The sequence below is a fragment of the Rhamphochromis longiceps genome, linkage group LG23, assembly GCF_057381845.1.
Source record: "Rhamphochromis longiceps isolate RC_006_pf linkage group LG23, R_longiceps_female_GT1.1, whole genome shotgun sequence".
Taxonomy (NCBI): Eukaryota; Metazoa; Chordata; class Actinopteri; order Cichliformes; family Cichlidae; genus Rhamphochromis; species Rhamphochromis longiceps.
Window position 1 is genome coordinate 35,850,558 of NC_140578.1, and position 12,414 is coordinate 35,862,971.

The 12,414-nt window shown below is 40.1% G+C and overlaps 1 protein-coding gene across 1 annotated transcript in view; it reads right to left on the reverse strand.

Moving 5' to 3' along the window:
- The window catches only part of LOC146642494 (gamma-aminobutyric acid receptor subunit gamma-3-like), a 174,224-nt gene that overhangs the window by 108,374 nt on the left and 53,436 nt on the right, over nt 1-12,414 (reverse strand). The window contains exon 3 of the mRNA XM_085398690.1: nt 3,438-3,505. Coding sequence (XP_085254816.1) covers nt 3,438-3,505 — 68 coding nt within the window. The remainder of the gene's footprint in view (nt 1-3,437; nt 3,506-12,414) is intronic.

Consider the following 12,414-nt stretch of genomic DNA (forward strand, 5'->3'; position numbering starts at 1 on the left):
CTGAAAGAATAAGGCTCAGATTGCTCATGCACATCTAATCAATGTAGCCAGTTCATTTATTGGAATACACAATTGTAATTATAAGTCAGGACTTCACACATCTTAATGATAGAGCTGTGATACTGATTAGTTTATTAACTGACACAGTCAGTGTTTTGGTCAGCTTTCCTTATATTTTATTTATAATTTATTTTTATTCTCTAATACTGTAGTTTTGTCTTTCAATAAAAATATACTAATGCTACTAGTCCTGTCAGCATTTGCAAACACTTCCTCATTCATATAAATACACTCATAGATAGGGAAATGGTTGTTTTCCTCCAACTCAATCCATTCAAAACTGTGTGCTCCGGACAGATTAGTATCCCAGATAGTGAAAGCCCTTGGTCCTCTTTCTGTTTATGTTAAATCCTCTATCAGGAATTTAGGTGTCACTTTTGACTCAACTCTCACATTGGATGGGCATGTGAAACCTCTGGTTCGCTCTTGTTTTTATCATTTAAGAAATGTGGCTAAGTTAAGCCCTATTTTATCTCACCCTGAACTGGAGATTGCTATACATGCATTTATTTCCTCATGCTTGGACTATTGTAACTCTTTGTTTATGTGTCTAAGCAAAGGTCCTCTGGATCATCTGCAGGTTGTGCAAAACGCTGCAGCTAGGCTGTTGACAAAATCCTCCAAGTATTCACATGTGACACCATTGCTATTTCAGCTACACTGGCTTCCTGTTGAATTTAGAGTACATTTTAAGATCCTGGTCTTGACATTTAGAGCCTTGCATGGACTGACACCTCCCTACATCTCCGATCTGCTACAGCCCTTTGTCCCTAGCAGGTCCCTGAGGTCATCTGATCAGGGCTTACTTGCTATAAAACAGACTAAGATGAGAACTAAGGGTGACAGAGCTTTTGCCACTGTGGCCCCGAGACCGTGGAACTCTCTCCCTCATACATTAAGAGCTGTGGACTCGGTAGTTATTTTTAAAAAACAACTCAAAACTCACCTTTTTAAAACTGTTTTTGGTTAAATTTCTGCCTGTTTTATATTGTCTGATAGCCACCATCAACATCAGCCTGACTGGTGATAATATGTAAGGTTAGAGAAGCAGGGTAAGGAAAAGATATCTGGGGTATGTTGAAGTCCTTTTGTAGCACAGGTCCCAGAATACAAGCCATCCATAAACGTTGGGTTACCGGGGCGCTGGAGCGTTGGGGCGCATCTTTACTGTTATAGGGTGTGAGCGAGGCAGGGTACACCCTCGCCAGGTGTTATTTCATTACAGAAACACAGGGATACAGCCAACCACCACACAGTCTCACATCCATACATACAACCAATTTAGAATCAACAACTGACCTGATATGAATGTCTTTGGATTGTGAAAAGATGCCAGAGGAAATCCATGGAATTAGGACACAGCAACATTGAAAGCACAACATATACAAGGAAGAATTGTAAATGCTGGCCTTGCATTTCATGGGTGGAGTTTGCATGTTGTTTATTTGGGTTATTCTGAATGGCTGTCTGCCTCTCTGTGGTAGCACAGCAACAGACTGGATAAGCTCCACCCCCAATCCCAATTGGATAAGTGGAAGAAAATGGATAAATGGACAACATTTAGAAACTTGGAGACTTGGATTCTACTAAAGTCAAAAGCCAAAAATGTCGTCTCTTAGTTTTAGTCAATTAAAATCTGCTGCACAAATAAATAGTCTGACACACATCAAAACGTACTTAATGGTCCTTCTCTCCAAACACTAATACCTGATTTAGACTTCTGCAAGAAATCTACAGCATAACCAGAAACTCATTTTAACCTTCCATGCCATTCACTCATTGCAGGCTTGGTCGACCCAACATGTAGTTAGATTTTTCAGTTACTGGCCATCATCTGGGGTTGGAAATTACCAATAGCTATAAACTCTACAGGCAGCCCATCAGTTTAACGCTCTATATTGGAGCTATATTTAACTGAATTGTGCCTTTTAAAAAGGGAACTTCAGAGGGTTATATATTAAAAGAGTTCATCTGCTGAAATACAGGTTGGCTTTTACTGTGAAGAAGGCAGAGGAAAATAACATAGCTATGGATTATACAATGACAAAAAAGGCTTACTGTAGACTAACCTCTTTGTCAAAACAGTGGGCATGTGTTTGGCTGAGCCGTAATATGTTGCATTAGGTGCTTCTCTGTACTGTTTGTGACAAATTAGGCGCTCTTGTTTCCTCCCCATTTCAGTTGCATTAACACACCAAGCAGAAGTGTTAGCAAATCAACCGGGACAAGAAGTGTCAAACACTGGCCCTAGCTGGCATTTGGTTTGGTCACAGTTTGGTAACCTTAGTAATAGTTCCAAAGACTATCTTTCAAAATGACTGTGCGAGTCCTGCCGGCTCCTTGGAGTACAAAGTAGAAAATCAACTTAATGAACTGTGAGTTCAGCAACACCATTTTGCATCCCAAATTGAATTTATCCGCTTTCACTTTCAGAGAAAACCTAAACATCCTCTGCTGTGGGAGTCCACAGTGAAAGTGTAATAGGTAGACTTAAAACAACTTTGTACAGTGCAGTCTTTTAAAATGTAGTCCATTGGGCTTGAATACAAAAAGGCTGCATCTGTTTTATAATTGGGAATATTTTACACCGCCAGTCAACTGCTCCAGGTAAGCATATTGTGACTGAGCAGGTTCAGATGAAGTACTTTCATCATTTAGTCTGTTTGTAAACCAATACATTTTTTATATTGGAAGACAGAAATTAAAGGAGAAAAATATGCATATCTGACTCTATTGACAGCGGCAGAACAGACCCTTTGGATTCAAAATAATAGGAGGTTGCTTCCATTTAGTCTGCTGCACTCCACTGAAGGCCAAATAACAGACTGCTTATGCGTTTAGTTGTCTGAAAAGTAGCTATTTTCTCATTACTGCTCATCAACCTTTCAGCTTCAGCTCTTCATATGTTTTATTGAATCTGATCAGACCCTCCATTATGAAAAAGCCATTGATCCATGTCCTGGTCTTTCTCCAAACCCATTTTTCCCCCTCACAGTTGAACTTTGTTCTTGTGATTTTCATGCCAGTCAAAAAGATGCAGTAACTAAATGAAGAAAACTGGAATAAAATGAGGCTCATCTCTACTGAGACCCAAACTGCTGTCTAATTGAATAGCAGAATACTTTCATAGCAGCAATTTTAAACTCACCAACTTGATGAATTCAAGCTTATTCATAGGACATAGGGAAACAAAAAGAGTGTCCACACCTGTCTTTCTTGGCTTCTGCCGCAACACAAACAGCTGTGATGGGCCACGTGGCCTCCAAATACAGCATGAGGAATGACAGCTTTCGTGTCTGATGATGCTAATATCGGGCAGTGGACAAATGTGTTTGTGTGCAGATGGGGCAGACGATGGAGATAAAGCCATAACTCACCATATCAATGGATGACACAGGGCCGATGCTGTTGATATAGATGCCCACATCTATGACTGTTGGTTTCTCTGCAAAAGCCAGAAGGAATAAAAGTGAGCACATATTGTAGATGAATGTAACATTTGTCAAGTTTTTTCATCCTGAAGTGTAAACCTGCAACATAGTCAGACCCCAGAATCAAATATATAGTCAAGTTGCAAACAACAGTCGTCATCATTCACTTCATCGTTCACCTAGAAGAGAAAGACTAACACCCTTAAAGTCAGAACAGCTCCACAGTGTTTCCTGGAGCAGCTCTGGTTACCATGGCAATTAATAGCATTTCCAGGCGGTACATAGGATCTTGGGTTATTTTGCTTGGCAACAACATTTGAAACGATTGCACAAAGCAAAAACTGGTTGCGTGTGTGTTTGGTGGTTGTAGAAATGGTTTATATGAGGTTTAGGTGAGATTCAGAGGTTTCTATGGATACGACTTCAAGTTACAGCCTATTACGGAATCTCGCCCCTTGTGCCCCCTCCCCTCCCGATACCGGGGTTGCTGGGGCTCAAATCTCCAAAACAGTTGGCAGTCAAGGCGCTTTACATTCTATGGTAAACTCTACAATAATAGAGGAAAAATCCCAACAATGAGGAAGTGCTTGGCAACAGTGAGAAGGAAAAGCTCCCTTTTAACCTCAAGAAACATCTGGCAGAACCAGGCTCAGGGAGGGGCAGCCATCTGCCGTGACCGGTTGGAGTGATGGGGGTAAGACAGGACAAAAGATGCATTGTAGAATGATTAAAAAAAACCAAAAAAACAGAAGACAATCTCTGATTGTTTGACAGCAGAGCCATTGCGATGACTAATGGTAGACCAGGACTGCCTCATCTGACCCAGAAGTGTCTTGAGGATACTCCAAGAGAAACTGTAAAGGATTGCTGGGGAATAGGATGTTTCTTCAACCAGGATGCAACTTTGAATAAGCAGAAGTAAAATACATGGATGGATGGTTCATGTTAGTGAACAAATGTTAAATTAAAAATTAATCTTGTGTTTCATTCAATATTCTCTATGGATTTTCGTCTTAACTCCATACGTGGTGACCTGGTTTCAACATAAAGTGAATTTTAAAAAAAATTTATTTTCCATGGGGCTTCCACTGCTATCCGCTTTTTCTAACTTGATATAACTGGGAATTTATGGGCCCAAATGCTGCTTCTATTCTCATGAACAAAGAAGGACCAAAGCACCAGTGGGAGCTAAAAGTAGTCCACATTCTTTCAGCTCCAATGAAGTGATCAGTGTTGTTTTCTCAGCTTTGCAGCATTCAGGAATCCATTAAACAGGCCATTTATGACGTTGAGACAAGCTGAAATTTTGAAGGAAAATAACACTATGATATGTGTTCAAAACAAAAATAAAGCATTCATATAACTTTGGATGTGAAATTATTTTAGGGTTAACATTTACTGATTTGCCAGTTAGCTAAGTTGTATAGTCTGACGTATAGTCTGACAAAGTGACCCAATGTTTTAGTTTAGACTAGTTATCAGAGATGTGGACTCGAGTCACATGACTTGGACTCGAGTCAGACTTGAGTCATTAATTTTATGACTTTAGACTTGACTTGAAAAAATGTTCTAAGACTTGTGACTTGACTTGGACTTTTACACCAATGACCTGGGACTTGAATTGGACTTGAACCGGTTTACTTGAAAAGACTTGATATTTCACCCCAAATATAAAAATTTAACATACATATTATTATTATTAAATGATCCCTTGACCAAATGACTGACGATAATTAAATTGCTAAATACTGGTTTGAACCAGAATTGATTTTTTAATTTTTGAAGTACTGTGATGATTGCATTCATCACATTCAGCTCTTTGCCAATAGAGCCTCTTCTGCTAATGCTGGCTATAAAGAGATCACTTCTGTTATTTCTGTTTAAGGGACAGGAAACAAAATCTATTCATTTCACTCGTCGTTATCTGAAATGTTTTTTTCTTTAAGACAGACTTGTAAAAATGTCAGCACACCCTTTAATGTGTCTAAAAATAAAAACAGATTAATCTCTTTCATGGCTTAATTCAATCCACTCAAAGAAGCTTGTACATGTTTCCCATGCTTCTCTCTGCCAAACTGTAGCAATTCACTTGTGTGCTGGCGTATAGACGGGACACACAAACATCACACTTCACTGCATCGCACAAAAAAATAATGTTCTACCTTTTGAGGGCCACTGAATGCAACAACTGCACAGCCTCTTTTAGACAATAGTGTGAGTGCCGTTTGAGCTGTTTTGGTTACAGCACATATTGCAAGGTTAAGCACAGAGCACGTGTGAGAGCTCTTGTACCTCTAGCCCTGTGAGATGGTGTAATAGTGGGTTTGAGTTATTTTTTTTTTTGCAGGATTGTGACCAACATGTTATAAGGATTTGGAACCTTTTTATTGTATTTTGAGATATTAACAAAGATAGATAGATAGATAGATAGATAGATAGATAGATAGATAGATGTAGGCACCAGTGTTGGTCAAGTTACTTGAAAAAAGTAATCAGTAACTAATTACCGATTACTTCCCCAAAAAAGTAATCCCGTTACTTTACTAATTACTTATTTTCAAAAGTAATTAACTCATTCACTGCCATTGACGTCTATAGCCGTCAATTGCAGTGCATGAGTCAATGGGTTTAACTCATTCACTGCCAATGGCTGGCAGTGAATGAGTTAATTACTTAGTTACTTTTTAAAAACATGATTTACAACCTGAATAGGTGATAAAGCGATAGATCTTTCAGCCCAATTCTACTTTTTCTGCATAATCCATCATGCAAAATGTAATCAAATGGAAAAGTCTCTTTTTAAAACTTGTTTTATTAGTTTTAACCTTTTAACTTTATGCACCAAGCAAAAATGTAATTATATGCAACATTCTCTGACTGGAAGAAATTTGTTTAACATTTAAACCTATTTTCTGCACATTCCAGCACATAAAATATTTGGGTTTTTTTGTGTTTACACTCACTCTTTCAAATAGATGCAAGTAAAACACAGCAGAAAATAAATAACATCAAAGACTAGCGGTCCTGTTGGTCTATTTTCACCTGTAAAGCAGGAGTAAGGTAGGTGGAGGTTTACCCTGGTGCTGATGTGCCGCAGCAGTCAGTTGAAGAATCCGCGAGTTTCTCTGTGAGTTTCCCATTACGTCATAGCGCACTCGGTGCTTGCTTGGAAGTTTAAGGGGGTTTTTTCGCTGTAAAAATAAGTTTTCTTCCCACACACAACGTACACTAATGTTTTTGTCACTTTTTATGGAATCAAAGTCGAAGTAAGGTCAGTACTTCCACGCTTTAAACGCTGCACGCTCATACTCTCTCCCGCATTGATATATGATCCATTGTTGATCTGCACACAGCTGTTGTCACTAACGGCGCACTCGCTTACGTCACTGTCATGAGACACTGACATGTCATCACAGTTTTAGTAACGCAGCGTTCCTACGGGAAAGTAACGGTAATCGAATTACCATTTTTGCAATAGTAATCCCTTACTTTACTCATTACCTGAAAAAAGTAATCAGATTACAGTAACGCGTTACTGCCCATCTCTGGTAGGCACGGTGGTTAGCACTGTTGCCGCACAGCAAGAAGGTCCTGAGTTCAATTTCACCATCAGGCCAGGGTCTTTCTGTGTGGAGTTTGCATGTTCTCCCCGTGTTTGCATGGGTTCTCCCCGGGTACTCCGGCTTCCTCCCGCAGTCCAAAGACATGCAGTTAGTGGGGATAGATTAATTGGTCAATATAAATTGCCCATAGGTGTGAATTTGGGAGTGAATGTGAGTGCGAATGGTTGTCTGTCTCTATTTCTTAGCCCTGAGACAGACTGGTGACCTGTCCACGGTGTACCCCGCTTCTTGCTCTATGACAGCTGGGATAGGCTCCAGCCCCTGAAAAGGATAAGCAGAAGCGAATCGATGGATGGATGGAGATATATATATATATATATATATATATATATATATATATATATATATATATATATATATATATATATATATATATATATATATATAGATAGATAGATAGATAGATAGATAGATAGATAGATAGATAGATAGATAGATATATATATATCCATAGGTCCCTCATCCTATTCATGTAACCCACCAGGGTTTGATCTGTGGAGGATTCATATTGTACATACTGTCTGTATATATAGAAGAGCTCACTGGATATTTTCTCCTTTGTTGGTCCATTAACTGTAAATCCTAGAGAGGCTATTCAGGAAAATACCAATCAGCTCTCTGAACCATGCCACATAAGTCACTTAAATCATATTACTTCCTCAGTCTGATACTCGATTTGAACTTGAGCAGATGACCGTGCCTACATGCCTAAATGTGCTGAGTTGCTGCCACGTAATTGGCTGAGAAATACCAAGGGCTCAGAGACGAGCTCGAGAAAATGTGGAGGGTGAAGGTAACAGTGGTCCAAGTGGTACTTGGAGCACTAGGTGCGGTGACTCCCAAACTGGGCGAGTGGCTTCAGCAGATCCCAGAAACAACATTGGAGATCTCTGTCCAGAAAAGCGCAGTCCTAGGAACAGCTAAGACACCGCAGCTGGACCCTCAAGCTCCCAGGCCTCTGGTAGAGGACCCGAGCTTGAAGAATAGACCGCCCACAGGGGCGAGTGGGGAATTTATATATATATACAGTGGGGCAAAAAAGTATTTAGTCAGCCACCGATTGTGCAAGTTCCCCCACTTAAAATGATGACAGAGGTCAGTAATTTGCACCAGAGGTACACTTCAACTGTGAGAGACAGAATGTGAAAAAAAAATCCATGAATCCACATGGTAGGATTTGTAAAGAATTTATTCGTAAATCAGGGTGGAAAATAAGTATTTGGTCAATAACAAAAATACAACTCAATATTTTGTAACATAACCTTTGTTGGCAATAACAGAGGTCAAACGTTTACTATAGGTCTTTACCAGGTTTGCACACACAGTAGCTGGTATTTTGGCCCATTCCTCCATGCAGATCTTCTCGAGAGCAGTGATGTTTTGGGGCTGTCGCAGAGCAACACGGACTTTCAACTCCCGCCACAGATTTTCTATGGGGTTGAGGTCTGGAGACTGGCTAGGCCACTCCAGGACTTTCAAATGCTTCTTACGGAGCCTCTCCTTTGTTGCCCGGGCGGTGTGTTTTGGATCATTGTCACGTTGGAAGACCCAGCCTCGTTTCATCTTCAAAGTTCTCAATGATGGAAGGAGGTTTTGGCTCAAAATCTCACGATACATGGCCCCATTCATTCTGTCCTTAACACGGATCAGTCGTCCTGTCCCCTTGAAAGAAAAACAGCCCTATAGCATGATGTTTCCACCCCCATGCTTCACAGTAGGTATGGTGTTCTTGGGATGCAACTCAGTATTCTTCGTCCTCCAAACACGACGAGTTGAGTTTATACCAAAAAGTTCTACTTTGGTTTCATCTGACCACATGACATTCTCCCAATCCTCTGCTGTATCATCCATGTGCTCTCTGGCAAACTTCAGACGGGCCTGGACATGCACTGGCTTCAGCAGCGGGACACGTCTGGCACTGCGGGATTTGATTCCCTGCCGTTGTAGTGTGTTACTGATGGTGACCTTTGTTACTTTGGTCCCAGCTCTCTGCAGGTCATTCACCAGGTCCCCCCGTGTGGTTCTGGGATCTTTGCTCACCGTTCTCATGATCATTTTGACCCCACGGGATGAGATCTTGCGTGGAGCCCCAGATCGAGGGAGATTATCAGTGGTCTTGTATGTCTTCCATTTTCTGATGATTGCTCCCACAGTTGATTTTTTCACACCAAGCTGCTTGCCTATTGTAGATTCACTCTTCCCAGTCTGGTGCAGGTCTACAATACTTTTCCTGGTGTCCTTCGAAAGCTCTTTGGTCTTGGCCATGGCGGAGTTTGGAGTCTGACTGTTTGAGGCTGTGGACAGGTGTCTTTTATACAGATGATGAGTTCAAACAGGTTCCATTCATACAGGTAACGAGTGGGGGACAGAAAAGCTTCTTACAGAAGACGTTACAGGTCTGTGAGAGCCAGAGATTTTCCTTGTTTGAGGTGACCAAATACTTATTTTCCACCCTAATTTACGAATAAATTCTTTACAAATCCTACCATGTGAATTCATGGATTTTTTTTTCACATTCTGTCTCTCACAGTTGAAGTGTACCTCTGGTGCAAATTACTGACCTCTGTCATCATTTTAAGTGGGGGAACTTGCACAATCGGTGGCTGACTAAATACTTTTTTGCCCCACTGTATATATATATATATATATATATATATATATATATATATATATATATATATATATATATATATATATATTAGGGGTGCAACGATACTCGTATCGATATTGAACCGTTCGATACAGTGCTTTCGGTTCGGTACGCATATGTATCGAACAATACAAAATTTTTAATTTATTTTATCAACTTTCCTTCTGACGATGCTGTCTGTGTTGAGCACTCAGTGGATCTGCGCTTGACAGTGCAGCCTAGGCGGAGTAGTCGAACGCAGATTCACTGAGCGCATGGCAAGTTAGCGAGACAGAAGTTAAGCTCTCCTTGCAACATGGCAAATTGAACCTCCCCCACCCTCATTCAGATCTGGCATTTGGAACTATTTTGGTTTTCATGTGACGTATGACCCTGAAGGTAAGCGCGTCATGGACTAAAGTAAAACAGTATGTTGGATGTGCCACACAATGCTCAGTTACATTGGTGGGAACTAGTGTGTTAGCGCAGTTAGCTCATTAACGTGTTGGCCATCCAGCCCCACGCACAGGGCGATCCGCGGTAGCTCGATAACGGAGATTTCTCCGTGTTGTGGCGTTAACGTCATTTCAACGAGATTAACGCTGACAGCACTAGTGGGAACACAACGAATATGACTGCACATTTACTCCGACATCATCCTAGTGCAAAGACAAGTGGAAGCAGACAAAAACAACAAGTACGCATGCTACAAACTTTACCCGAGTCATTTAGACAGCCGTTAGCACATGATTCTCCTTATGGGGACCTGATATGTTTAATATGCTACTGAGAATATAGCCCAGAAGAAGCGGATAGTATAGCTTTTAGTTTGGAAAGAGCCATTTCTCTGTAATAAACTCTCTTTTCCAAAGATGAGTGATTTCTCGATCAGATTTATTATTTTATTACTTTGTTGTTTCAGCAACATTAAATTTAAAAACTGTACTTTTGAGTTAAAATATATATTTCTAATTTTAATAAATGACAAATTAAAAAGGCATGAACATTTATTTTTGTATCGAAAAACTATCGAACCGTGACACCAAAGTATCGAACCAAATCGTGAATTTGGTGTACCGTTGCACCCCTAATTAATATATTAATATATATATTAGAGGTGGGAATCACCATACATCCCACAATACGATATTATCACAATACTTAACGCACGATATGATATTATTGCAATTTTTTAAAATATTTTGCGATATTCAGATTCTGTACATAAAGGTAAACTTTATCAGTATTCATTTTATCTAATATCAAAGTCTCGCACTCAGTCTCTCATTTCAGTCAGTTTTATTGTTGACAAACTGAATGGTTTGTATTACAGTCTAGTCCAACTTAACTGAATGCAACCATCTGGTACAATTATAGCTATTCTGAACTATAACATATATAAAATCTATGCAGCCCATTCAGCAACTGAAGAATTTGAAAGTAAATTAAAACAAAATATAATTTTACATTAAATAAAAAAGTTTTAAACTTAATTAAAATAAAACATGTCTTAAATTAAAATAAGTAAACTGTCATGTTTATTGCTGCCAAAAAAAAGTTAAACACATTTGGACAGTGAAGGAATGTCAGGGTTCTTGCTCAGAAAAAGGATCAACATTGTCAGGGTCCTGGGACTGGGCGACCCAGGATCCCTGAGCAGTCATGTATTATATTATTATTATTATTATTGTTGTGTATTTTGGTGTTGCTCCCCCTTCCCTGTGCTTGTGTATATGTGTGTGTGGGTGGCTGAGCACTTGTTTATAGGCGGCATCAGGCCTGGAGGGTGTGGCCCTGCAAGGGGACTGGCCACACCCGAAGCCACACACCTGCTGCTGATCAGGCCTCGTCGGGGGAGCTACTTAAGAGAGTCTTGGAGCTCCCACCGACGCGGGATCATTGCTTGGGACTCCACGTTAGTTACCCAGTTTAGGTTTTGGTCGTGTAGTGTATGCCTGCCATTGTTCAGTGTCCTGACTGCTGCCGCTATTGTTTCGCGCAGGAGGAGCGTGGAAGGCTTAAGGAGCAGCGAGCACCGGGAGTGCAGACACGGGAGCAGAGAGCACTTGGAGGACACGACACGGGAGTCTGGGGAGAAACACGGGGATTTATTGTTGTTTGATATCACCCTCTGTAAATAAACACTGTCTATACGTAGAGCACCGCGCCTGGGTCCTCCTTTCCCACTCCTTCCACGGTGTGCCATGCCGCACCGTGACAAACATGCTCTGAAGTCAGAGCACAAAAACTTTTTTTGTAACAAAATATCGATTTCTGCTGTCCCTGTATTGATACATTATTAGCAAACAAAATATCACGATACTACACAGTATCGATTTTTCCCCCACCCCTAATATATATATATATATATATATATATATATATATATATATATATATATATATATATATATATATATATATATATATATATATATATGTGTGTGTGTGTGTGTGTGTGTGTGTGTGTGTGTGTGTGTGTATTGTGAATATTTTAAATTAGCTTCTTCTCATTTCATCTACCCTTCCTCCAGATCTCTTCTGGACTGAGATCTGGTAACTGTGGAGGCCATTTGAGAACACTGAAGTCATTTCCATGTTCAAGAAATCATTTTGAGTTGACATCATGCATGATGAATATTAGTTTATGACATGTCCATCTATTCATGAGT